At 41.1% G+C, this 26,743-nt stretch overlaps 5 protein-coding genes across 9 annotated transcripts in view; all 5 read right to left on the bottom strand.

Annotated features, from left to right (window-relative positions):
* Positions 1-2,956, bottom strand: part of LOC118419124 (uronyl 2-sulfotransferase-like) — a 4,331-nt gene extending 1,375 nt beyond the window's left edge. The window contains exons 1-5 of the mRNA XM_035825432.1: positions 2,797-2,956; positions 1,773-1,984; positions 1,382-1,461; positions 755-896; positions 193-296 (exon numbers count right to left, since the gene is read on the bottom strand). Of these exons, the coding sequence (XP_035681325.1) occupies positions 193-296; positions 755-896; positions 1,382-1,461; positions 1,773-1,984; positions 2,797-2,893 (635 nt within the window). The 5' untranslated portion in view covers positions 2,894-2,956. The remainder of the gene's footprint in view (positions 1-192; positions 297-754; positions 897-1,381; positions 1,462-1,772; positions 1,985-2,796) is intronic.
* A 645-nt stretch (positions 2,957-3,601) lies between these two features.
* On the bottom strand, positions 3,602-7,910 carry LOC118419122 (uronyl 2-sulfotransferase-like). Its single transcript, XM_035825426.1, has 7 exons — positions 6,940-7,910; positions 6,394-6,644; positions 5,996-6,075; positions 5,413-5,563; positions 5,111-5,214; positions 4,671-4,828; positions 3,602-4,284 (listed from the first exon to the last, which is right to left on the bottom strand). The coding sequence occupies exons 1-7, from the start codon at positions 7,040-7,042 to the stop codon at positions 4,124-4,126; spliced, it is 1,008 nt and encodes a 335-aa protein (XP_035681319.1). The 5' UTR covers positions 7,043-7,910; the 3' UTR covers positions 3,602-4,123.
* Positions 7,911-8,565: 655 nt separating this feature from the next.
* LOC118419412 (uronyl 2-sulfotransferase-like) lies at positions 8,566-12,824 on the bottom strand. Its single transcript, XM_035825780.1, has 7 exons — positions 12,722-12,824; positions 10,981-11,222; positions 10,625-10,704; positions 10,158-10,308; positions 9,683-9,786; positions 9,043-9,200; positions 8,566-8,731 (listed from the first exon to the last, which is right to left on the bottom strand). The coding sequence occupies exons 1-7, from the start codon at positions 12,822-12,824 to the stop codon at positions 8,571-8,573; spliced, it is 999 nt and encodes a 332-aa protein (XP_035681673.1). The 3' UTR covers positions 8,566-8,570.
* Positions 12,825-13,336: 512 nt separating this feature from the next.
* On the bottom strand, positions 13,337-20,835 carry LOC118419121 (uronyl 2-sulfotransferase-like). 2 transcript variants are annotated; one of them, XM_035825424.1, is made up of 8 exons: positions 19,576-20,835; positions 19,144-19,300; positions 17,012-17,277; positions 16,511-16,590; positions 16,102-16,252; positions 14,734-14,837; positions 14,396-14,553; positions 13,337-13,910 (listed from the first exon to the last, which is right to left on the bottom strand). In XM_035825424.1, the coding sequence occupies exons 2-8, from the start codon at positions 19,235-19,237 to the stop codon at positions 13,750-13,752; spliced, it is 1,014 nt and encodes a 337-aa protein (XP_035681317.1). In that variant the 5' UTR covers positions 19,238-19,300; positions 19,576-20,835; the 3' UTR covers positions 13,337-13,749. The 2 variants fall into 2 exon arrangements, with proteins under 2 accessions (XP_035681317.1, XP_035681318.1); XM_035825425.1 differs by lacking the exon at positions 19,576-20,835 and having other exon boundaries at positions 19,144-19,569.
* Positions 20,836-20,928: 93 nt separating this feature from the next.
* Positions 20,929-26,743, bottom strand: part of LOC118419123 (uronyl 2-sulfotransferase-like) — a 26,330-nt gene continuing 20,515 nt past the window's right edge. For 3 of the 4 annotated variants that reach the window (XM_035825427.1, XM_035825429.1, XM_035825430.1), the window contains exons 2-8: positions 23,860-23,959; positions 22,976-23,235; positions 22,653-22,732; positions 22,297-22,435; positions 21,807-21,910; positions 21,381-21,538; positions 20,929-21,111 (exon numbers count right to left, since the gene is read on the bottom strand). In XM_035825427.1, coding sequence (XP_035681320.1) covers positions 20,951-21,111; positions 21,381-21,538; positions 21,807-21,910; positions 22,297-22,435; positions 22,653-22,732; positions 22,976-23,235; positions 23,860-23,953 — 996 coding nt within the window. In that variant the 5' untranslated portion in view covers positions 23,954-23,959 and the 3' untranslated portion in view covers positions 20,929-20,950. The remainder of the gene's footprint in view (positions 21,112-21,380; positions 21,539-21,806; positions 21,911-22,296; positions 22,436-22,652; positions 22,733-22,975; positions 23,236-23,859; positions 23,960-26,743) is intronic. The other variant, XM_035825431.1, reaches the window with a different exon arrangement.

The raw sequence follows: 26,743 nt of genomic DNA, 5'->3' as shown, positions 1-26,743 counted from the left end.
CAGTACGTAAGTCTGATGTTGTGACGGCACCAAGCCTTCAAGCTTACTGTCTGAAATGTGCATGAATTATGTGTTTTCTTATTTCATACTTTACAGGAATGTTTTATGTGATACAAACACTTTCATATACATCATAAATCTCGTGCTGATGGTACCCAGAACGTGTGACCATATCTACCATGCAGTACGTACCTGCATACCGGATCGTGTCCGCAGAAAAACTTCGTCATCAGAAAGCTTTCCTGTCCCTCAGCGTCGCACTCCCAAGCGTTGCTGAGGACACATTCATCGAATGTCTGTGGGAAAAGATGCTTTCTTAGCTAAGTATCGTACTAGTGCCTTGGACAATAACAATAAATGCCTATGTTGCAAGGGAGCAGGCCTTCCTATCTTAAGGGTTATGGATGGAAGCGTTCAGCAAAAGGAAAAAAAAAAGGCGAATAATTGCCCCTAAATTGGAGAGACCGCTGTAGGGGTAACATTTCCCCTTTTACAGGCAAATGAAATGCGGTGGTCAATTAACCTCCTTTACCACGCCGGCTAAACGCCTTCCCAAGGAAGTTAATGATACTATCTGAATTCTTAAGTCATCGCAAGGTCTGCTTGCAGATTATCCTTGGGGCACAGTTGCTTGCCTTCCGGAGTCGTCACGGCTACCTCTGGGCCGTAGTGGAACTATAGAATTTGAATCCCGGCCGTTTTCGCTATCTGAAGGATTCCTTGTCCTTTAAATCAAAGAATGAGCACAACAAACCTGTGCCATCTCTTGCTGTGAAAAGTTCCTCGGTATTGGTCTGTGCACCACCCGTCCGAAGCGTATGTAGTAATACCAGGACACGCGTCTTTCCAAAGGGTCTCTAACCAGGTTGATATACAAAGGCTGTTGAAACCCGAACCTGTAGAAGATAGATACTTTGAGACATTACGCAAACACTAAAATCGGAGAAGAGTCCATATATCAGTAAATATATTTGTTGAATGCCCTTTAATTTGAAACAGGCACATGCGATGATCCTTGCGGTCAAGCTGAAATCTTTTCTTGTGTTTATTTCTCTAGTCCTTAGTTGTGTGGTGCATGGGCACCGGTGTTGTTTTAAAGAAAGAGTAATAAAATTTTGGAATCTCATGGTCTGGATTGATATGTTTCTAGGAATTCTTGATTGATTCTTGGTGATGATTATTGGTATTGTTGCTTGTTTGTACGTTTATTTTGTTTGTTAATGTAATTGTACTTATGCTACTTTGTGTTATTCATTTGTGACTTACTGAAATGCAGTCAACGTAACAAATGAATTCTTCGTTGGCGGTGAGAAACCCCGGGCACACGTTAAGATGACTGTTTAAATTTTCCACAGGATTAGAAAACATTTTGGTTACCTACCTCCGAAAATCAACATAGAATATTTGTTTCTCGTAAATTGAAGGCGTCGGGAGTCTGTAGACCAACTCTGTATAGATTTGCTGAAAACGGAATATGAAAAAAAAGGTGTTGTTAGTAAGTAACATCCGAAGAAAAGACAATCTTGCTAAAAAAACGGAAAACCGTAACTCGGGGACTGATGACATGCAAAAGCTTACAATCAATACAGATATATCAATACAGATAGATCAAAAATGATAAGAAAAAGACATTTTCGTTGCATTTCGACATTAATTGCTGCATCGGCAATCCATACCAATCCCAAAATCTTACTCTACCCTTTATCCTTGCGTTTACGTAACGCTACATGTCTCTAAAAGATTACATACAAAAGCAAGGACATCCCACTTACCAACTCGTTGTCCTCGAAAGTTTCTATCACGTAGACTTTGTCTTCAAGGAAGGAGAAGTAATTATTCTTTGCCATTGTCCTGAGCAGAATTTTCATGGAGTTGCTTCCGCACTTGGGAACTCTGTTGTAGAAGACTAGAGGCTTGTCACGGAGTCTTGTGTTCACCATTGATCTCTGCTTCAGTAGCCCAGGGGTTCGCTCAGTTGTAGATTCTGATAGCGGATAAAGCTAGTTATTAGGGTTGGTAGACAATTGAACAAAGAGTGTATGGGTAAAAAGTCAGAATAAGAGGGAAATGAAATTTCTAACGTGCATTTGTTGTGTGATATGTGATGATAAATGTCGGTTAAGTATTAAGGGTTATTGAATGAATACCTTTATTATGCGTTATTTCAGTAACTAACCTAATTGTAGTAGTAGTAGTAACCTAATAACAGGTCACAACATAGATCCTTTTACAAACATACATGTTGGTACAACTTCGTGAGTTTCACAATCTAATACATATCTCGTCTTTTTCTCGCTTTTTGGAATTGGTATCTGTTGAAAATGTAGTATAGTATTGCGCGGGTTTAGCTATAGGAGTTTAACCCCGAACCTGGCCGATTTAACTAATCAGGGTGTTGGGCCGAATTGACCAGAGTGTTGGGCCGAGTTGACTGGGTAAAGGGTCGAATAATCTATATATCCTGTTTGTTGTTGTTGTTGTCTAACGTCAGCGTCATGTTTATAAGACGTTGACGTACTTCAACGTAAACATTATCTGGATTCTACGCAGTGAATTTGGAACAAAGCCTTGAATATTATAATATGCTTCCCACTCAAGTCTAACGTACGACTGATGACTATAAATAGTACAGTAGAATCGTGCCACCTGGTGTTATTGTTCATGATGTTGTTGTCTAACAAGTTCCCCAGGGGTCTGTGTTTCCGTGCAAAGTACAGTAATATCTGCTTTCGCTACAAATGCTCGATAGATATATTAGATAATCTAGTCTAATGATGAACAGACTGGTACATGTACCTTGTCCAGGACTGTAGTACAGCTGCACTGCAGTCCATAATCCCACCAAAACAACGAGGGCGAGGAAAAACCTGACTTCCCCAGCCGCCTTCATCATGTCCGCCCTGGTGACGTAGATGATGGCGGGTCAGGGACCATGTCGGGGAACCTGTCCTTCCTGTTCCTGTCGGTAGTCGCTCTCATAGACAGTCGCTCTCATAGACAACGTTCACGCGAATGGCGCTGCGTCATTGATTGAGTGAAAAAGGCAAATTAACGTCTCGACCCGAGGTGTAATGGTGACATATGACCCGTTTTGTCCCCATAACCACCAAATGAACTTGAGGTGGTTACAGGATATATAATAATAATATGTATTATCATATACACAGTCACCTTGTACATACGGAGAAACAAATGCTGGATATTAACGTTATCCTCTTATAGCCTATTCGCGGACTCACTAGACCCAATTATACCATGTTTATGTTTTCGTGTGTGTGCGTGCGTACATGATATAGGTACGCGTGAATACATATGATATATGTGCGTTTGTATACGGGACAACTCGAGAAGTTGTAGATGGATTTTGTAATAACGTTATGGTATGTTGGTATGAAGAAACTATCAAATTATGGGTCCCGAGAGGGTTTCAGTTGTACTGCAGCAGGTAGTTTTGATATGCAGTGGTCCGGACATACTATGGTCATGATTGTTCGGTGGTAGGTATAGCTCTTGTACTCGGGAAGTTTGGGCCCTCTAGCAACTTTCTTTGTTACTGTTCGATGTTTCAGTTGCAGACTTCAAAACAGATTAAGTCAAACAATGCAAATCGTTCATTTTTATTACTAAGATTGCATAATACTTGAGTGGCAAATGGTGGCATGTTCTTATTAGTGACACGTGTATGTTAGATCAGTGATGCGAGACAGATAATAAAGATTTTGATACTATTTGAACATTTTATGCATAAATGTCACAGTAGCTTCCTTAGGAAGAGGTTTGTCAATATATATGATCTAGAAGGAGGAGATGATAATACTAGCTTTAAAGAGAAGAAAGCCAAATCAAGGAGGTAAAACCTCCTTGGGTAAATGTATGAAGCTGACGAAACTGACACACATATTAGTTTTCTTTTTGTGTTAGAATTTAATCTAGCCGCCTGTCTTAAACTAAAACAATATATCGAGTCGTCTAATGGAGTGGGTAACTTTGAAATACATTGAGATTTACCATGAAGTCTTACGTGAAATATTTCATATTCCAATTTGGAACATATTAACAGAAGCGCACTGAGCTTTCGGTGAACACCATGTGATGGCACTAAGTTGACAGTTTCCTCTCTTCATCAGTCCTTGATTCCCAGCTGTGATTTTTGCCTGTGGAATCTCTCCTTGATAAAGTCATATACTTGATAATCCAGGTGCAATCTTTCTCTCATGACTTCCCGCGCCTTCTCAGAGGCAGGTCTCTTGTTCGACGTTTTCTGCATTTTCATCAGCTTCGAGCCTGAAATTAGCGAATAGAAGAAGTCCAAACACATAAAACGGGAAGCGCACATAACATTGCAATCGAGCCTCACTTCTTGAAACTACCAGACGAAGAATATGTAACTGGGCTCTCGTATCTCAAACATTACGCCACTTGCATGTGCATGCATCGTATGCATTAATTACAATGTCGTTGGTGCATCCACCTATCTACAGCCGTTGTTTGAACATAAAAAGAACATAAACTTACTTTGGAACAGTTTACTACTATCTACTTTTGTCGTGCATATTTCCAATACCATCATACATGTTGTACGACTCGCTACAAAACACATACTTTCATCAACAACAACTAACGCGTCCAACGTTACATTGTTTATGTCTATTTCCTTCAATACTACCTACCAATTTCCCTCCATGTGTCGTGAGCTCCGCGGAAGAACTGCGGCATGACCACCTCCAGGACCTTCAGGAAGCTGCTGAACTCCTCCAGTACCCCGACCACAGCGTAGTGCCTCCTGATATTCTCTTTGGCTTTTTCTACTGCCGCCTGGGTAGGCTGCCTGAAATAAAACTCGCACTACTGATGGCTGTCAACAACAGCATAACTATGTAACAAAGAAGACCGTACTAATATACAGCAATAAAATCCCTTTCAAACATAAACCAGACACCAATAACACATAGTAACAGTTTGTATCCTTATCACCCAATGTGCAATTTGCAATAGACCCTGAAGCTTCACCTATTGCCTTTCTGCTGACCTCTATAACCAGGCACCTTTTCCCAGCTATTCTAGCCAGACTATTGCCTGTCCCATTAGTTATATATCACACCGCACGTACATGCATATATCATCGTGTCCACAGAAGAACTTGGTCATCATAAATACTAGAGGGCCTTTGGCATTGCACTCCCATGTGTTGTAGAAAACACAGTCATCAAATGTCTGGAAATACAACGAAGTAAAGTTTAATACTGATTACTGAAAAAGATTTGTCCTAAACTCCACATATGATTGAGTCTAGAAAAAGATGGACATGCAAAGGTCTAGAAAATGAGTCTCTATCTTAACGTGTCAGACACTGTCTGCAATAAGTGTTTGGAAACTTAAAAAACTGGGCAGTCTTTATAGAAGTTGTTAAACCTGTGCTTTCTGTTTGTCTGTTCGTCTTTGCTTTTGCCAGGCTGTCAGGTTTTGGCCATCTCGTCCAAACCGCATGTAGTAATACCCGGATATCCGCTGTTCTAAAGGGTCTCGGACGAGGTTGATGTACATGGGCTGCTGCAACCCAAACCTTAAAGAATAGAGAGCGACATAAGTAGCATAAGATTTTTGTAAAAGAACTGAACAAGTCATGTACTGCACTGTACATGTACTGCTCCCACTTGTTCATGAGCTCGAGATATCCGAATGTCAACTTGTCTGCACACAAGAACCAAGAAATGGAGAAGGCATGGTGGCTGCACAGTAGCCTGGGTACCATCCTCCGCAATTACATTGACTTTCGCTTGCGTTGTATGCAATGGAAAGGGAGAGCGAGCAGTGCCTGCGGGGATGGTACCCATGTGCACAGATTGTCTAAGATATCGTTGCAAGGTCATCATTTCATTTGTTTCGTCAAACGTTACACCTGAGAATTACCCAACTACTTAATGAATTCAGTCAACGATAGGATTTAAGTTTTTTTTTTAATATGATGATCAGATAAATGCATTTGGGTACTCACTGATGAAAGTCTACATAGAAGATGTGCCGCTCGTAAATAGACGGTGTTGGGAAGTTATAGATCATCTGTGCGAAGTTACTCTGAAAAAAAAAGGATACTGATAAATGTGGAAATATAAGATTGCCTCGCCAAGTTCGATGTACAAACATGTGCTATAATCAATCTCTGGATTATCTGCATTTCTTTATTATAATATTATTGTTATAGTCATATCTGTCATATGCTGCAAAACATGGAGATGTGCAAGGACATGTGCAATATCATGGGCAGCTGAGCAAGGTCGACCATTGCTTCACTTACAACATGATATTCTACTATACACAATAGCAGATGTTACATCGCACGTTGATGACTTTTCTACAAGTAATGTAACAGGATTATGTACACATTTGACTCACCAAGTTTCTACCGCGAAGCACTGTATATGCTGTATATGTTTTGTCTTCAAAGAAGTGGAATCCATTCCTGTCTTTCAGTTTTCTTATGATCGTTACGACGCTGTTACTTCCGCACTTTGGCACTCTGTTGTAGACGAGTTTGGCCATAGAGTAGTTATGGTTGAAGCATGGCCAGATGTTCAACGTTTTCTGGTCCTGGACATGTCCAGTCCAATTTTGTGTCGCTGCTGCGTACTTTTTGTGTGCAGAAGCTGGTACAGGGTTTGAAAAGGGCTTAGGTTATCAGTGAAGCAAAACGAAATCAGATTTGTCAGTTCACACACATCTAAAGGGTACGGAAAGCAACACAGCGGAAATAACCGATAGACACAATGGAACTTGTTTTCAAACTAACTTAATGAGCTCGAGTGTCAATCAATTTCAATCGTTAACGACGGTCGAAAACTCAAGAGCTACTTGTGCACTGACGTCGAAAAGACGGCCAAGTCAAACCTACCCAACTTTGCGACCATCACCGGAATTGTAAATTATTAGTTGAAGGCGTACCGATCTTAAAGTTGTAACGGAGATATGGTATCGTCCACAACGCAATCGCTACCGAGAGGCCGACGAAGGAGAGCAAAGGCCTGGCCACCTGGAATGTTGCCATCTTGTTGTTTTTCTAACGAAGTAAGAGAGCTGGCTGGCGTCGGCGACCTGTGTACTAGGACTGTCTGCATGTGCAAACACAGTTGGATGGTGACCTTAATTGTGACCTTGCGAGTGGCGCGTTTGTTGAGGTAAATGATTTGACGATCCTATCATAGCATTCAGGATTCAGTTACAAAGTATCATACCTGATTCACAGGTCATGACCACGCCATCAGTCAAGAATCAAAAGTGTTTCACTAAGTAATCAAGATACAAAATCACTCAGCACATGGTATGGCACATTATGGCGGGTTTTGTATCCACCATTTCAGCGGCTGATTCTAGCAAATCCTTTCTTCTTTCCATGGCAAAAAGCAACAACTAACGAACAATAACAGAAGTGACATTCATCAGAGATGGCTTGAAACATTTCGTGGGAGCACTCGTACCTCAGAACGACAGAAGACGGTTTCCTTGCTGATCTAGAAGTTGTACTGTAATTGTACTGACGTCGACCTCATTGTACAGACCAGGTTACATTGTTCAATATCGAGGCACATGTACTTCTGCCTGAATGGCGTCTAAAACAGGTTTATCCGCTCTAGATATCTGACAAATTGTTGAAAGGTCACTGCGCCAGCTCTGACACATGGGGTTGGCGATAGAGCATCAATACAACTTCCTAAATAATAGCATTCTTTATTCACAAGCGGTGTAACATAACAGCCCACTTCAGAGAGTAAGCAGTGACATTTTTAGCTGCATTGCAAGATGAACCAGTCAGAATGCCCTGAGGAAGGTGACAGAAGGTCACCGAAACGTCGGTTGTTACGTTACTATTTTTTATTCACGTTTTTATTCACCAATCTGGTGAAAATAGGAGATTCTTTATGGGGGGTCCTTTATGTAATGACTATTCATATTGAAGAAGTATTGTTCTAATATAATATATTGTAATGTAATGCTTTTTGTAAATTTATGTGGGTATAACGTTCGGTATGTCCGTCCGTATTCCTGTGGGACAGCCGTTACCTGCGCTAGCTGCCTAGGCTGACTCAGTGTAATGAACTGTTTTCATTGTTAATAAATACAAATGCAAATTATTTACGCAACACAGCTTCCCTCTGAGTAAAGCAGACGGCACAAAATCTTGCTTATCAATTCTAGTTAAGTCTTAGATTTTACATCGGTACAAACAAAACTCTGTAACGTTAATCTTACAATGTTTTCACATGGCACGGAAATTGTTGCTAACTTTGCTTTCTTAGCATGTTCTCGTATGTAAATGCTAACAATTAAAAAAAAAGCCTAATAACTCGGCCTTCGGTCACGTCTTGGCTATCAAGAGAATTAACCATTCTACTACAAATGGTGCACAGATCCCGGACCGTCGGTACACATTACAAGAACCATTCTCTGCAACAGTCACTGTCAAGACCCCTTCTCACATGTTCTTTGGAGAATAACTCTAAAGGGCAGTCTGAACTTTCAGACTGATCAATCACACTTCAGCCATGGGAAAAGATATTTACACAAAGTTAATCATTTCAGTCTACAATTCCTAGCTGTGTTTTCTGCATGTGGAATCTATCCTTTATAAAGTCGTACACTTGATAATCCAGCTGTAGTCTTTGTCTCATGATAGTCCGAGCCTTCACAGAAGGGGGTCTCTTCTTGGCCGTTTTCTGATATTCCATTTGCTGCGACTCTGGAAAGAACAAAAATAAGAGAAGCACATACAATCTGGTATTTGGTCCCATGGGAGATTATTAAAACGAACTTTCGTTGTTACGTATACGCTCACCCAACCATCGTCATTTCGAATCTCAACGTTACATTATTGGTAATTTCACACCCGCATTCGCCTTTCCATAAATGTTTATATCTATGTGTAAAAATAGCAAACCATCAGTGCAACCGTCAATCCCAAAGCCATATTTACATTAAACGTTTTATGTAGGCTTTACTTTCATTACTTTTCCTTAAATTTTCATTCTTGCGTTGACGACTTCTACCTACCAATTCCCCGCCATGTGTCGTGAGCACCGCGGAAGAACTGCGGCATGACCATCTCCAGGACCTTCAGGAAGCTGCTGAACTCCTCCAGTACCCCGACCACAGCGTAGTGCCTCCTGATGTTCTCTTTGGCTTTCTCTACTGCCGCCTGGGAAGGCTCCCTAGAACAAAGTTCTCCTGATGAATATCCAAAATGCTGTTTAGCAACCACCTTATTCACGTGAGTTTACAGCTACAATGAAGTTTAGCCTCTACAATAAATAATTGTCACAACTTCAGAGGTATGAACCGGGCTTATGTATGAATATGTGTATATAGTCTGTGTAACTCTGTTGTCCAGGGCTGTAACTGGCCCCTCCCCACAGAGGCTGAACGGATGTTGGGCGGGCTGCTATAAGCGACATTTAATCAGGTTATGTATAGATACAGTTTACGGCATACCAAAGAACACTAACTGAAGATGAAATTAGCGATATGCTAATAGCAATGATTTGACCTTGACATGAGTTGCCTTTTGTCTTCTGACTTATTCATCTACCCGAGAACATTTCTAAAAATGGCCTTGATCTGTTTATGCTTTTCCTGTTCATCAGTTGACCTTTGTATATAACATGTTGCATGTGTTATATCCTACCGCACGTACATGCATATAGAATCTTGCCCACAGAAAAACTGGGTCATCAGGAATCTCTTGGCACCAGAGGCATTACACTCCCACAAGTTGTTGAAAACACACTCATCAAATGTCTGGAAAAACAAAACAAAAATGTCAGTGATAATTATCTATGAATCCAAATGTCATTTTAGCTTTGATTGTAATTGTACTTGAATAATTGTACCCTTCGATCGTGTTGTTTTAAAGAAATGGTTTTGCAGGTGTGGAAAGTGCTAAAAAATAGATGCTTCAATATGTTTGTTAGAAACTGTAAATTTTGTATAGCAACTAAAGAAGCAGTGACTAATCCAAAAAGAATGAACTGTCTCGGAAGTTCAGGCCTAGTAGCTCGGAAGTTCAGGCCTAGTAGCTCGGAAGTTCAGGCCTAGTAGCTGTCACAAATAGTATGTTTGTAGATCGGTGTCGATGGTGTGTACTTTAATTATTTTTAAAAGCTTGAAACCTGGGATCTTTCTTTCTCTGTCCGTCTGTGCCGTTGTTGTGCCGTTTGATTCTCTCCGTGTCGTCCAAACCGCATGTAATAGTAGTCGGAGATCCGCTGCTCTACCGGGTCCCTGACAAGGTTGATGTACACCGGCTGGTCTAACCCGAACCTTACAGAGTAGAGAGAGAAGGAAATAGCGTATCATTCTCGGAAATATGCTAAAAGCAGAACAAAGAAACCGGGTATTGTAACCTGTACTTGTACATGGACTCGAGATGTTCCTCTATAGAAATACCAAGTTATCTTCATAACAGAAAGTACAGCCTGTTTAAAACACAGCACTTGTAAATGCTGTTGGATTTTGATCATTTGATACGTTTTACATCATCTGCATTGGAAAAGTTCGTTCAGGAGCCTGACAAGGCCAAGTTCAAGGACTGAATCTTTTAGAGGTTAAATCATAATGCGAGAATTTGAATACTTACTGCTGAAAGTCTACATAGAAAATGTGCTTGTCATAAATAGACGGAGTAGGGAGTCGGTCGACCATCTGTGCAAATCTACTCTGAAATGAAATGAAAGATAGAATTTACTGTCCCCGTCAACGTACCGGTCAAGTTTGAAAGATCATGCACGTAACCATGTGTAAATGACATTATTTTTCTCCATAAATGAATTTTGCTGGAATACATTAGACAATGTATGTCACATGAAATGTACTTTGCATACTAACATTCATCCTGTTTGTCTTAGTAAACTATAAAATAAGCATGCCAGCAACAACCAGATCGTTCCGTTGTACACCCTATCGGATTGCAAGAGTATTGCATTGTAAACTCACCAAGTTTCTGCCACTAAGAACCTGGATTTCGTAATCTTTGTCTTCAAAGAATTTGAATCCGTTCTTCTCTTTCAGTTCTCTGATGAGTATTTTGACGCTGGTGCTTCCACACTTTGGGAGTCGATTGTAGAAGACTTTATAGTAGCTATGGTTGGAACCAGGCCAGATGGTCAGAGGCTGCTGGTCCTGGACATGTTCAACCCGCGCTTGTATTGATGCTGGCTTTGCTTCGTAGTTAGAACCTGGAGCAAAATTTTGTTAAGTTAAGTCGCTAAGATAAGACTCTATACCAACGAAACAAAAAGAAATCAGATGATTTGATCGTAAACTAAACAGATGTTTCCTCCAGATTTGGAGACACGGGTAGCAAACTAGCCTCCATAGCAGGCTCTCTATTGACTTTTTATAAATGGACGGCTATGAGAGAGGCCAGCAATCAGCGACCCAGTACAAAAAGAAATGCCAGCAAAAGTGCCCAAAAAAGTCCATAGAGAGCCTGCTATGGAGGCTATAGCAAACAACGTAAGAAACAAAGCTTCTCCATTCATTCTGATCGCACACGCATTCACACACACACACACACACACACACACACACACACACACACACACACACACCGACCTCACAGGCTCAACACATAATCTTCTAGCGAAGGTAATTCAGAATATTGGTAATAGTGGTAGATACTGAATAAGGAATTGGGAACGATAGACAGCAATCAGATCGTCCCAATAGGTTAAATATGAGATACCTATATGGCTAGCCAAAGGCATCGACAAAACGGCCACTTTAAGGGCACTGACGTCTGAAGAACAGGTGGTTGCCCTTGGGCCGGTATACGTGACGTACATTTGCAAACTGTCCTTATGAGTTTCACGACTGCAGAAAATGGTAGACTGTCTGAAGAGTAGTAACAAACTGCATACGAGAGGAGTTTCTTTTCATCCATATGCAAGCCATCTTCTGTGCATCTTTTGTGTGGAACACGTTGTTCCGGTCCGGCACCATGCCTAAATACTTAATGATTGCCTGTTAGGTGGGAATGGAGTGGTCGCCGTATTGTAGAATTTGAATCCACTAATTTTCGTCTCTCTCGGCTAAAATTACTGTCACAAATACCGTAGACTGGTCTTGAACGGTACTTAGATGTGCCTATTAAATACAAGGCAATGCCAAGCTGTTTTGTGTAGTTCTGATCACGTGATTTGTCCTCCTGATAGGCAGCATATTGTCTCAGCGTAGATAACAGAGTCGGACCCTATTTACAACCCAAATAACTAACTCGTCGACTTATCTAGAGTGTAAGATATTATTTCCGCCTTCGTTTCTTCTTAAGTAGACTTCATTATCATCTAGGAGTGCGGCATAAATTATAACCATAATACTTAATTTGCTCGTAACAGTTATGTATTGTTGCATTGTTGTACATGCTATATTGTGTCGACTACTTATAACGTTCAATATGTTCCCAAAACAACACATTTCTACCTTTCTACTTTAGGAAATTATTGTCTAGGCAGTGAATAGAGACGTGCCTATTATAAATTCTCTGTGCAGCTGAAGTTTGTCATCCAGGACTGCGACATGATGCATAATTTGTTCGCATATTGCTGGTATATTGTTCGTGTATTGTTGTACTGGCTACATTGTGACTTCGTGTAATGCTCAATATGTTCCCAAAACAACAGTTCTATCTTTCTACTTTAGGAAATTGTTGTCTAGGTAGTGAATAGAGACGTACCTATTATAAAGTCACGGTGCAGCTGTAGTGTCGTCCAAACTGAGATCACAGCAAAGAACACGATAAAGGTTACTAAACGCCTGATCACCGCCGACGATGCCATCTTGTATTTTCATTCACTGTTTCATTAGACAGGGAAGACCGGTTGCTATAATAGAGTCCCGTGTCCTACATACCAGAACTGACTAGAAAGGTGTCATAAGTACCTATGTGTTAAATGTTGGTCGTTGAGAATGCTCAGCTTTCCCATAACCAACATTATTTCTCCATATTCATCGCATGAGTTTTCCACATATATTCAACATGGCGATTAAGTGTGTGTGTAATTCGTAATTTTTATTTTTTTACTTCAAGGTGTGTCCGTTATGGTCTACACATTGCTTCATACATGTGTGGGTTTGATATTGCTTATGATAATGGCCGTACGATAGTAACGTTTATACATGTAACCGCTTTATTTTGGTGTATACAGTGTCATCCCATGACCACCTCATAAACCAAACCGTTTGCTTCACTGACTCAGTGTTTTATTCAGACTGGTTCATTAAGTATTTCTCAATATCACTGTATTGATCATCCTCATATGTACTTGCAATCAGCCCTCGGGCATGTACTTACAATTAACGTATTGCTATTATCAGTGCGGATTTACAGCACACAGATTCCTGAGGGGAAAGATACAAAATGACCAGTCCGCTCTGTATACGACAAAGTCATATCGGAATGTAAACATGGGAAGCTGAAGGTAATAGAGGCTATTTGGAGCGTCGAGGAAAATTGATTCAAAAGTAGTTTTGTTATGGTGAATCAAGGACGAAAGAGCAAAATACAACGTGGTAACAGACAAAATGCTCATTTTCCGAGACAGGAATCTGAGAATGAAAAGACCTAACAATTACATAACCCAGATATTGCTGACCTTATTACACAGTGAGAAATATACTGTTGGAATGTACGAGTGTATTTCACATTAACCCGAATCCTCACAATGTCCCAAGTCGAGTACTGTTCGCATCTAGCAACATAAATCAGTCCTTGATTCCAAGTTGTTTTTTCTGGATGTGGAATCTCTCCCGAATGAAGTCGTAGACTTGGTAGTCCAGGGACAATCTCTGTTTCAGTATTTGTATGGTTTTCTTAGAGGGGGGTATCTTATTCCTCGTCTTCTGATATGGCACTTGACTCGACTCTGCAATATTAAAGCATAAAAGTATCAATGGTAAGATATGTACAGAGATCTTCATTTGGTACTATTACAGAACTTTCGATTTTTGAACACACACACACACACACACACACACACACACACAAACACACACACATTGCTTGCTGAGGTATTGATATTAACATCTAAATACTCTGGCTATGCATACCTACGTGTACGGACTTCCGCGAAACACACGCCCAGTAGGCACTCGTCGTGACAACAGCTAGTTATAGTACACTGAACGACCTGCCATGCACATACATAGCCTTCGAGAATCAAGCTGTAACTACTATGAACGGGAGTTGTTCAGAACTATCATGCGATAATGCTTCTACTGTACTTAATGGCAAAGGGCTCAACTCTGTGACAGTTCCAGGAAAAAATTGAACACATCAATCCTTGATAGGACATGTGTATATAAACTGTTCAGAATGAATGGATCAGAATGATTGATGTCTGCTACACACCGATATGTTCCCACTCCGTCACAGCTCCGCGGAAGAACTGCGGCATGACCACCTCCAGGACCTTCAGGAAGCTGCTGAACTCCTCCAGTACCCCGACCACAGCGTAGTGCCTCCTGATGTTCTCTTTGGCTACTTCCACTGCCACTTGCGAAGGTTTCCTAAGAAAAAGTCACAGTACAGGAGTTTGTGGACTGGATAGGTTCTAGATTATTTGTTTTCTTTTTAAATTGTCGAGAAAAAGATGATACTACTTGCTGAGCTTCTTAATACTTAATCTTTTCCCTACTTCGCAAATGCAGCTTATGCATTAGGCCCTTGTCAAATGACATGACACTTACGTGCATATTGTACTTTGTCCACAGAAGTACTGCGTCAGTATGAAGCTATTGGGCTCGGACGCGCTGCACTCACGCAGGTTGTTGGCTACACAGTAGTCAAGTGTCTGCGAACACGAAAACAAATGAGATGAATTGTGGTGACGTTTACAATGTGTGGTGTTACTATTGATGACAGTAGGTTTTGAACAGCTTGGCTGAGCCAAAGTTCTGAATACCGGATGGATTACCATTGCTTGCGCTAGCTTCACATACACTCAGCATAGGTCATGAAAATATAGAAAATGACACTAACGCGGAGAAGCACAACGCTTTATAACCTGGCCGTAATGGCAGAACTGGGAAGACACCCTCTTAAACTAGAAGCATCCCTTAACGCCATCAAACAGTATATTAGAGTACGCCAGAACGTGCCAGCTGATAGTCTGTCTGCAGACGCCCTTTTGTGCCAACTTGAGCTAGACACATTAGGCGCTAAATGCTGGGCTTCTGGAGTCCGCAAGACGCTAGAGGAATGTGGTTTTGGCTATGTCTGGCATTCTCCCATGTCATCTGTCCTAAATCCATCGCAAATAATTCCATCCATCGACCAACGTTTAAAAGATATGTACCTTCAATCTTTCGTGACAGCAATGCGCAAAAACAACAAATTACGAACATACAGATTACTTAAGACTACTTACAACGACGAGAAATACTTAAAGATTGCAAACATTCGGCACAGAACAGCCATCACAAAGCTCCGCATTAGTTCACACAGACTCCACATTGAAAAAGGCCGACATAACCACATTCCTCTGGAAGAAAGAATCTGCCAATATTGTAACTTGAATAAGATAGAGGATGAATGTCACTTTATTGTTGACTGTACTTTATACAACAACGAAAGAAACGTCCTCTTTGAAAATATACAACATATGTTTCCTAATTTCCGATTCTTGAATACCACGGAAAAATTCATATTTCTCATGCAACTAGATAAACCATTCATTATTGATTCCATCTGTCCTTATGTTTATAACTGTTTTAAGAAGCGAGAAGAAGTTGAACTTGTACATACTAGCATGTAATAGCATATGTAGAGATGATAAGATACCTTTTTGTCAAAATTGTACCTTATCACTAACGCTACGACCTGTACTTAGCTTGTTTGAGCACAAATGTACAATAAAGGTCATTCATTCATTCATTATAAACCCTGTGTGTGCCGTTTCCTTACTCAAAGCGGAGGAGGGACGTGGATATCTCAAACAGCGTAAGTTTAAATGCAGAGAACGCCTGTACATACACATGGATATTTTCATTCAGTCGAGGCAAAATTTCAGATGAAAGAAATTGATCCTACACATATCGAATAACTCTTTCCCAAACCTGGTTTCTTTGCTCTTCTGTTCTTCTCAGTTTCAGGATATCGGCGAACTCGTTCCCATGCCGCCCGTACCGGAGGTAGTAGTAAGCAGAGACGCGTCTTTCTATGGGATCTCTGACCAGGTTGATGTAGAGCGGCTGTTTCGCGGCCATCCTTAAGGAAGGAAGAAAGGCCATAACTGTTACATTTCTATTCATGAAATGCAGCCCTGTCCCAGTCCGATCCCGATAACAATTTGAAGCGGTATGACAGAAAATGATAACGTGGAAAGGAACTGCGATTGTAAGGCAACGTAGAGGTTTGATTTTTGACACAATCTATTAGTTGTCTGTGTGTGTGTGTCACGGTGTGTGTGTGTGTCTCAAAAAGGCTTTTGGGATCTATGCGTGTTGCGAGGAGCAGAATACTCACAATGGAAAGTCGATGAAGTAGGTGTGCTTCTCGTAAATGGATGGAGTTGGAAGTTTGTCCATCATCTGTGCAAACCGTAGCTGGTAGGAAAAGTTGAAAACAAAAACAAGACTGTGTCTGATACATCACCCATATGTACGTTGTTTTTGTAAATCGAAAAATAAGGCTATCATATTTGTGACATCCTGTGTTTATAGACAGAAATTCCATGACGATATTATTTTTTCAACATGATTTTGTGTACGACACTACTAGGACATGTTTATCTCAGTAAGAATCGAAAAATGATAATAATTTTATTGCAAGTTCTTGTCCAAGGGCTAACTGCAAGGGACATATAAAATGACAGACAATGAAAACAATATAGTAAGCGACTACTCTAGTCTAACGATAAACTGTAATTTATTCAGTTATTGGGTTTGGCTTCTTTTTCTGAGACAGTAGAAGACGAATGGTCACACCTTTTCTGTAATAATTATGATTTAAGGACGGTTTACTCACCAAATCTTCGCCATGCAGAGCCTTGGCGTGTAGATTGGCGGCTGAAAAGAACTTGAAATGGTTCTTCTCCTGCAACTGCGCGATGAGAACCTTCATGGCCCGGCTGCCGCACTTCGGCAGCCTGTTGTAAAACAGTTTAGTCACCCGAGAGTAGTTATGTCCGGCCCGTACCCAAACCCTCAGGTCGTCTCGGTGTGTTCCCGGGCTCTGGTCGTGACGTTTGGTCCAGTTCTGTCTGGGAGCAGGCGGTCTGTCATCTTCGAATTCTGAATGAGTGGAAAACGAGAGTAGGTCAGAGTTTCAAGGCGTTCAAATTGTTTCCCTAGATCTATCGTTGAGTGGAACATGTTACCATCAAGTGCTGTAAGAGCATCCTCATTTGATAGTTCATTTAAATTTAGAAGTGCACATGTTGGGTGTCGTTTAGAGTACCAGAAGTTGCCGTGCCGCCTGCCTGCGAAGCTGATGTGTTACGCTGAAGAACGGTTATGCCGACTACAGATACAGATGCAAAAGTATAGCACGGGTATACTTATACTATGATGAGTTGATATATGACACTCGGCTTGCTTGGTGCAACGTTTATGCCACCATATATAACTTGATTATTTCTCATAATGCACAGACATAAACAATGAAATCATTGAAAAGTGCCAATGACATGAAGGAAAAGTTCGATACCTTCGAAAGGTGCAACACACTGAACCGGCCCTCAATGCACTGTGGGTGGCAAACTGTCTGTGATTTAAAGAGGCCCTTATTTACTACTTACTTAAATAAGGGCTCGCCGGTACGGTTTAGGGAAGGTAGAATGGATGCATGTTTGCAATGTAATCTATACAAGACGTGTTAAAATAAGAGTGTATTAAAACACTAATTCTACCTTTCTATTAAATAAATTAAATATATGTTTCTGTAAAAAAAAAACTTTGAAAAAGTTTGGCAGGTTCTTTAAAGTGCTCGGAGTGTGTCTCTCCACAAACACGGGACCCCAGCTCTGCTCTTGACTTATGATATATGATCAAAACTAGCTAAATCAGACATGACTTTTTATCACTGATTCTGTGTCCCTGTGTACTATATGAGAGACGTCTCTAACCGAAGTTAGGTACTCATTTTCACCTGAGGAAATTAGTGTTAATTGATTATCGTACAAGGACACAACTCAGGGGTATGTCAGGGGTTTCTAATCCAGAATCTCAACATCCTGGCTCTACGTTTGACACCGGTCACACGGCAGGTGAAGCTTAGCGTGCCGCGGGCAAGTAGTCGGTAATCCAGTTTCCGGACCACAAGGTCGGGGTTCCAATCCCAGTCTATCCCGCGTTCTGACCCCTGATTTGAACGCTGCTGGAAGGGGACACAGTCGATCAGTCACAGAAGCCATTGTCCGTTTCATATGCATGCAGAGAAGGGGCATATCATCGGCTCTTTGAAAGACGTGATTTGTTTTCTAAATACCTTTGAACAGAAAACTAAAGAGTCATGCAGTCGCTTTAATTTTAAAAACCGTTAATCGTTGACCAGGATAAGAAAATGGGGGCTTGAATTGAATAAACAAAAGAATGGAAGAAAGTGAGAGAAAGAAAGAGAAAAAATTCAAACTAAGAAAAGGGAGCCACGACAGACTTACCAGTCATTGAGATACGCTCTCGATTAAAATTGACCGTTTAGAATCCCAGCATCTTTTGCGCACTTATATTTACAGGTTAAAGTAATCAAAACCACATCCTGTCATGTGTGGTCATGCCATCTGTCTAAGAATCCGCCAAAAAGTACTTGAGGGTCTGAAGGCCAACTAATTCCAGATGCAAGATCTTGGAACAGGAACGGACATAATTGTAAACCGGTCTCGGTAAAGTTTATGGCCTCACACCAAGTCGCTGTATGGGGCTGAACTTCGGCATTTATAGGTTAGTCTCCTACGCATACCGAAGTCAGACTTCTTGAAAACAACCTTGCCACAGCGAACGTGCCGTTAAGCACTAATGCAGCGTTGTCAACTTGTATAAAGAATCAGCGCATTGTTTTGTGTTCACTTGCAGCCAGGCTTGGAGGCTCAGCATTGATCATTATTCTGCTCATGATGCGTTCAGCATAGTCAGTGAAGTCAGTGAACGGTGTTACCATACCTCTATAACAGGCGTTGAACAGCCCAGTAGTCCACACCCCCACATACAAGCAGAGCGCTGTGAACGGCACGGCCACCGCTGCCGACTTCTTCATGTTCGTCGCCTGATATGTAGTACAGCTTGACAGGCTGCGTCTGTTGGGTTACGCCTGGGGAATCTGTAATCCAACCGCAGATAGAGAAACAGCTCGGGCCACCAATGCCCTACTTCCTGAAAACTATGCTACATTGATTTCAAGACCATTATCAAAGTGTACTTAGGCTTAAACCGCTACAAGTGGCATCTGAGTCTTATGATTTCTGACTAACCGTCGGTGGCGATGGATAAGGAGTTCAGGGATAACGTCCTAATTTGGCAAACTTTAGTAGATAACGTCTTCACTTGCATTTCAGGTATGTAAACATTGTTCCCTAATCTCTCCTACAAACTTACCTATGGTACGGTCGACAGGCCCTGACAATCCTTCCAGCCCGGTCCATGTCAAACATGTCCCCACTCCGTGTGACGTATGGACCTGTGTTCCTGTGAGGGGCGGTACGAGATTTACCCTGGGAGGGCCTCTCGTGATCATTACCCTCCCCGTGTGTGCCAAATGATGAGATCACATGATGTATATCCCTCCAAACCACGTATAGAAAAGGGAAAACCTAAAATGCTTTCTGTAACAAGTAAGAAAAGTACGTGTCTCGCGGGACACACCGTTTGCCATGTCTCATTGCCACCTTTTAGCGCTGTTAACAGTGATTAGTTATGGCAGGGCGATGAGATATATAAAGAGCGCCTGCCTTAACTATTTATCTAGTGTCACGCGAATTACTGCGTGTCAACAAGAAGATACACGAGTATGGAGGAGGAGGGTAAAGCCGGTGCCTCTGTGGGTCAAGGTTCTATTTTTACTTTACGCATGTCCCAGAAATGTGTCGGCCTTGACACCGCCGTAAAACTGACCTTGGAGAAAAAGTCTCTGGTTAATAGTACTGTAAAATTGCTATATATATACATATAGATAGATGTCCCTGTACTTACTGTAGTACACACATTTAAAGCTTTAGACGGTGTTTCCTGACAGGCGACACATCTTTCTCGTCCAGCCGTACCGACCTAAAGATGGTCATAGCTGCAGTGTGGTGCCTTCATGCTGCAAGCGCTGGTTCAATGCATCGATTGTAGTAATTATAAACACGAGGGTCGAAGCATGAAGGTCAATGTGTTGCCGGGAGCAGGTAATTCCGGATACCGGAGACCCCGCCTTCTCATCGGCAGAACCTACCCATTCGGTGCGCTGTTAAGTAATTGTCCTTGATAAACGTGTATGCTGTACTGTATCTTTGATTGTAGGACTTGAGTGTGTAAGCCTGCCCGCGATGTATAGGCGTAAGGAAATGTAGTTAACAAGTGTAACAGGTAATATGATTGTGACTGATTTTTCACCGTATCCCGCACATTACCTACAGGCAGCCTGAGAGCTCTTACCGATAAGAAGCAAAAGTCGAAAAAATCTTGATCACTAGTCCTTACTAAATTGATGTAAGATGCATGATAATTTAGTTCAATGCATGATAATTTAGTTCAATACACCGCAGCTTTTTGAATATTATTTGAAATGGATTTTTGGTGAATTTCGGTATCAAGCTTCCGCCTGGCAACTCACAACCAGAAATGGCATAAAAACGCAAAGGATAGGAGGCGTACATTGTGATAACAGAACATTTACTAAATTTGAATATCTGAGATCATACAGAGTTACAGACTAAACTGTACAACTCGATAGATGTATCTTGCACATATTTAAAATATCTTTATTTGATCAGTCCTTGACTCCCAGCTGTGTTTTCTGCCTGTGGAATCTCTCCTTGATAAAGTCATAAACTTGATAGTCCAGGTGTAATCTTTCTCTCATGATTTCTCGAGACTCATTAGAAGGAGGTATCTTTATAGCCGTTTTCTGGTGTTCCATCTGCTTCGACTCTGCAAGATGCAAACAAAAATATTCTGTCACATTCAAAATTGATTATGCTACAAACAAATATACCGTATATAACAAAATAATACGCTTTAGTAGGCATGATCATCTATGGTCTCTATCAAAAATATGGAATTGATCTTTATAAAAGACATCATTCGTCTAACATTGTGTCCGCCGTGGTCTTTCCTAACAAATCGCCAACTGTTTGTTCTTAAACCGTGTCTGCACTCAGTTGGCGCAAATAACCGACTGCAAGACAGGTGCTACCCACCAATTTTCCGCCAGGTGTCGTGAGCTCCGCGGAAGAACTGCGGCATGACCACCTCCAGGACCTTCAGGAAGCTGCTGAACTCCTCCAGTACCCCGACCACAGCGTAGTGCCTCCTGATGTTCTCTTTGGCTACTTCAACTGCCATCTGGGAAGGCTCCCTAGAACAAATAGCATTCTCCTAGTATGCCATAATCATATGCCATAATCAGTTACTACGTTAACTGAAGGGACTACCCTAAAGATCAATAAATAATTAAATGGCATATAGAACTATTGCGCTCACACCCTTTAGCTACACCAGTGAGAAAATATCTTTAGTATAGCTTATAACGTTAAGTACTCAAGATCATCAAGTATAGCACTTCATGCGAATCATGTAAAACATAGGGAAAACATAAAGGTTATCCGCATACTGGTATAACTTACATGCAAATTGATTCTTGCCCACAAAAGAATTGTGTCATCGTAAAAGTTTTCGGTCCGAACTCATCGCACTCCCACAGGTTGTTTAGTACGCAGTCATCAAACGTCTAGAAAAGAAATAGAATAACCAGGATCAATTAAAAAGGCAACAAGTACTGAAGTACGCCATATATATATACATGTATTTGTATGGAGAGACCAGGTCCTCCAGCTCTATCCTGCCACTTGCTACATTATGTGTCCGTTTGGTCCAAGTCGTTGATTTGTCTGTTCATGTAAGAAGAAGAAGAGAAAATGGAGTAAAAGAAATGTTCCCTTCCAAGCAATACATAACCGCAGTGTAATAAGCAATATTGGAATACTCGGAAATGGTTTTGACCAATGAATATGACAACGGCAGCTCTTTAACCCCCTATCAACGATTGAGATAGATACGTCAATGAAATTCTCGTGAAAAGTTATCATGTCGGGAATTCTTTATCGTTTCATAAACCTGTGCTTTTTCCTCCTCTGTTCGCTTTTGCTTTTGGTTGCCGTCAATTCGCCCAAACCGCATGTAGTAGTAGCCAGAGATTCGACGCTCTAGGGGATCCCGGACCAGATTAATGTATGTTGGCTGCTGCTTACCAAACCTTGAAGATAAGAAAGCTCATATTAGGGTTTGCTTGTAGCAAAAGCTCTAAACGTAAGTTAAAAGGATTCAACTGACAATCTCCTGCAAAGGACTGAAGGTCCGGAGAAAAACCCTTCGTTTAGCTTTAAAACATGCATGAAGAAGATTATGTTTTCTTTTTACTCTTCTCAAACGTATAATACTAACAATAAAAACAAGAGCTTCTTGACACTTACTTTTGAAAGTCCACGTAGTAGATGTGCTTTTCGTAGATGGACGGTCTCGGAAGCTGGTCGACCATTTGTACAAACTTACGCTGCGGTCACAAACATAAGCCACAATTCTCGTGTCATGTATAAGTGGAGCAAAAACTCATAATCAAACCTCATCTTTGCCGAGGGTGCAATTTTCTGGTAATGTTAGTCAGTAGATGAAAAAGGGGGAAACCGATTTGTTTAATATTACATCAACGTGTGATTTTCTAAAACTATAGGATTATACTGCATAAACCCTACCTGGTCACAACCCGCCCCATGTGAAAAAAATGACCTTAACTCACCAACAGCTTGTTAGGAAGTGCCTTTAGTCCATAATCCTTGTCTTCAAAGAATTGAAAGCGATTTCTGTTCTGTAGTTCTCTGAGAAGCACTTTCATGGTGTTACTCCCACATTTAGGTACCCTGTTGTACAGGACTTTTGTGACGTCATGGTAGCTATGGTTACGACGCGCCCAGACGTCCAGCCCCTCCTGAAGTCTTGTCTGGGTCTTACTGTGTCTCCATTTCCTCTGTGGCTCCGGGATTCCTTCGTTCACCGCTTCTGTCAGAAGAAAAAAGGCGGAAAATGTCAATTCTGTGATGTCTTTGACAAACAAGATGGGCATCTATTATGTAGTAATTTGAGAAATTAGCATGAAATTGATTAATATCGAGTAAGCATGGCACTCTTGATCTATATCGAGTCCAGAACTGTAACAGTGGGGTTTATGTAATCTCCAAGCAGATCCTACGGTGCCATAAGATAGTATCAAAGCTTGCCAAGGAGTGTAGCCGGCTAAGGGAGTCAAACGGGCACCGGAGTTTGATACTATACATTACGCACCGTGGATCTGGTTCGAAACGGCTTTAAGCTTTTGCCGTAATAATTTAGCGTCTGGGACTGTGATCTGGCGGCCCGGGATCGGCGCGTGTTCGAATCCCGAGTATCAGGACATTGTGTTTTCTTCCTGTTAGTTTGTACTCTTTTTTTTTACACTGATTCCCACACCGGGAATTAGGCCCGGCCTTGGCGGTGAGAGCGGCAAATCCTAACCACTAGATCATTTTTATAACTCATGATAACCCCATGATGCGCACACACCTACTACCTACCTACCTACCGACCGTCCACCTCTGTTATGAAGTAGATAGTTTAAAAGAGGATCCCAAGAATCACAATCTATACCTTTGTAATAGTTGTAGTACACTCCTGTAGTCCACATTCCAGCAAAGAAGCAGATCGCTAAGAGTGGCACGCTGACAGTTGCTGCAGTCTTCATGTTTTCCTAGTGAGGAAGAAAACCGTGTCTGTTGCTACCTTTTCCACCTGTATACAGATCTTTGGCCATCTCTCTAGTTTCTAGTTTTGTACCTATCCATAGTCTGTTTATTAGGCTCAAACCACCAACACCGTGACGACTTGAAACAACTAAGACGGACAAAGCCTTGCAAATCTCCCATGCATGGAGAGTCTGTGACCCAAAAAACGAGCAGGAATGCATATGGCTACAACAAATTAGGCTATTTTTCGGAACGGTTTCAATAAACAACTACATCGATCCAAAATATGATCTTGGATCTCCGTCGGTAGTGACTAGTGGTAGCCTATGCGCTGTGGTACCCCTGCTATTTTAGACAGCATGAAAAATACTTGTACACGTCCCCTCTATTGGGGGCCAAGTGTCGCAAAATTAAACGTATACATAGAACGAATTTTCTCCCATACAGAAGAGTTGAAAAAGGTCTCACACACAGACAGATTTTTCTCTCTCACACATCAGTGGAAACAAATCGCACACATTGACAGATTTTTCTCTCTCACACAACAGTTGAAAAAGGTCGCACACATCGACAGATTTTTCTCTCTCACACAAGAGTTGAAAAAGGTCTCACACATAGACAGATTTTTCTCTCCCACTAAAAAGTTGAAAAAGTTTGCACAAAGTGACAGCTTTTTAAAAGGTAACTTTTCGTCATATACAATTCTTCACAAATGTTATAAATGTACACACGGTTTCTCAGTTCAACATGTACTTTGTTCTTCAATATAGAGGCTGTAACATTTCTGACACAACAACGATTTTGTTGTTTCCGCCTCTTATTCTCACTCAGCGCTTATGTTTATGCTCACAGAACTGTTTATGCAGACAAAACAATATAACGTTATGCCATCGTTGTATCAACGCATTAGTTCTTCGAGACTTGCTAATTCAAATACGTCACTTCAAACGTATTAGTAAGTGAATACCGTGACCGCTATTCAAATCCATCTCTATTTCAACATTGATGATACAATTGCCAGCATGACTTTGACTTTTGATCTGTTATATAGCTTATATGATTTGCTTTTTTCCCATATTGAGACACTTATTGGAAGTATACCGTAGCTGGAATTTCTCTGGAGTCATAGAATGCACGCACACATGTCATATAAGTTGTCTTTCACCGACTCAAACTTGTACGCTCGATATCTTTCTTAGATACTCTTTCAGATCGTTCTTGAGGTCAGACATAATATTTGTCAAAACTAATATCACCCCAAAACTGAGGCTGAATTTTTTCAAATACACAGCAAGATGTTTCTGCAAGTCAGTCACCTATGGTAAGAGAGCTTAAGCTGGAAAAAAATCCGTCCCTGAAGAGAACTGATTAAAAGATCCTTGTTCGGATGTATAAGTACGACGACTTTAAAGTTTTGGGGGTTGATTGCATTCTTCACATAGTGCAGAAGCCACGAGAATATGGCGCGTCAACAAATGTGCAATTTTTTTGTCTCAAACACTTGCAGAAATCAACTCTCAAACACATATCGAATTATTCTTTCTAAAGACAAACTATTCTTTGATACAGCAGACATTTTTATTCCGACACACAAACACTAGAATTCTCTCTCACACACAGCACAAAAAGTTCTCTCACTCCGGGAGGCTTCCCTGCCAACCCGGCTGGAGAAGTGAGCGATTTTTTCGTCTGAGTGAGAGCGAAATTTGGTCGATGTGAGAGCGCTTTCGAAGTAGTGGAAGAATAACTTGCTTGAGTTTTCTGAACTTCCAAATGGCAATGAACAGTGTTATTTTCTTCATTTTCCAATAATAAACCATTTTAACAATGACATTCTGTTATGTTATAGACATTTCCTCAACAATCACTTTATTCCGACACACAACGCAGAAATTCTCTCTCACCCACAGAACAAAAAGTTCTCTCACTCCGGGAGGCTTCCCTGCCAACCCGGCTGGAGGAGTGAGCGATTTTTTTGGTCTGAGTGAGAGCGAAATTTTGTCGATGTGAGAGCGCTTTCGGAGTAGTGAAAGAATAACTTCCTTCATCATTTCTTTACTTCAAACGCATGTTAAACACTGACATTTTGTATAGTTTGAAACGATATACATCATACACTAACAATCACTTAAACTAAAGACATTGTCTTGACGATCAATCTTTTTCCGACACTCAACGCTAAAATTCTCTCTCACACACAGAACAAAAAGTTCTTTCACTTCGGGAGGCTTTCCCTGCCAACCCGGCTGGAGGAGTGAGCGATTTTTTCGTCTGAGTGAGAGAGAACTTTTGTCGATGTGAGAGCGCTTTTGTAGTAGTAGAAGAATAACTTCATTGAGATTTCTTAAGTTCTAAAGGGCAATGAACAGTGTCATTTTCTTCAGTTTTCAATAATAAACCATTTCAAAAATGACATTCTGTTATATTATAGACATTTCCTCGACAATCATATTATTCCGACACACAACGCAGAAATTCTCTCTCACACACAGAACAAAAAGTTCTCTCACCTCGGGAACTTTCCCCGCAAACCTGGCTGGAGGTGACAGCGAAATTTTGTCGATGTGAGAGCGCTTTTGGAGTAGTGGAAGAATAACTTGCTTGAGTTTTCGTAACTTCCAAATGGCAATGAACAGTGTCATTTTCTTCAGTTTTCAATAATAAACCATTTCAAAAATGACATTCTGTTATATTATAGACATTTCCTCGACAATCATATTATTCTGACACACAACGCAGAAATTCTCTCTCACCACACAGAACAAAAAGTTCTCTCACCTCGGGAGCGT

This window comes from Branchiostoma floridae, chromosome 7 (assembly GCF_000003815.2).
Source record: "Branchiostoma floridae strain S238N-H82 chromosome 7, Bfl_VNyyK, whole genome shotgun sequence".
Taxonomy (NCBI): domain Eukaryota; kingdom Metazoa; phylum Chordata; class Leptocardii; order Amphioxiformes; family Branchiostomatidae; genus Branchiostoma; species Branchiostoma floridae.
Note: the sequence above shows the minus strand (reverse complement) of the source record. Positions and strands in the feature narration are given on the sequence as shown.

What these genes read in the sequence shown, in the direction of transcription:
- LOC118419122 (XM_035825426.1), bottom strand. Translation starts at nt 7,042, where the DNA reads ATGGCAACATTCCAGGTGGCCAGGCCTTTGCTCTCCTTCGTCGGCCTC. An exon ending in CCGTTACAACTTTAAGATCG is followed by an intron (nt 6,645 to 6,939) that starts GTACGCCTTCAA and finishes ACCCTGTACCAG; the next exon opens with CTTCTGCACACAAAAAGTAC. An exon ending in CGACACATGGAGGGAAATTG is followed by an intron (nt 4,285 to 4,670) that starts GTAGGTAGTATT and finishes CGCTAATTTCAG; the next exon opens with GCTCGAAGCTGATGAAAATG.
- LOC118419412 (XM_035825780.1), bottom strand. Translation starts at nt 12,824, where the DNA reads ATGGCATCGTCGGCGGTGATCAGGCGTTTAGTAACCTTTATCGTGTTC. An exon ending in GCACCGTGACTTTATAATAG is followed by an intron (nt 11,223 to 12,721) that starts GTACGTCTCTAT and finishes ATTTTGCTCCAG; the next exon opens with GTTCTAACTACGAAGCAAAG. An exon ending in CGACACATGGCGGGGAATTG is followed by an intron (nt 8,732 to 9,042) that starts GTAGGTAGAAGT and finishes TGTTCTTTCCAG; the next exon opens with AGTCGCAGCAAATGGAATAT.
- LOC118419121 (XM_035825424.1), bottom strand. Translation starts at nt 19,237, where the DNA reads ATGAAGAAGTCGGCAGCGGTGGCCGTGCCGTTCACAGCGCTCTGCTTG. An exon ending in CTCTGCATGGCGAAGATTTG is followed by an intron (nt 16,591 to 17,011) that starts GTGAGTAAACCG and finishes TTTTCCTACCAG; the next exon opens with CTACGGTTTGCACAGATGAT. An exon ending in CAGAAGAGCAAAGAAACCAG is followed by an intron (nt 14,838 to 16,101) that starts GTTTGGGAAAGA and finishes TCGTGTTCGCAG; the next exon opens with ACACTTGACTACTGTGTAGC.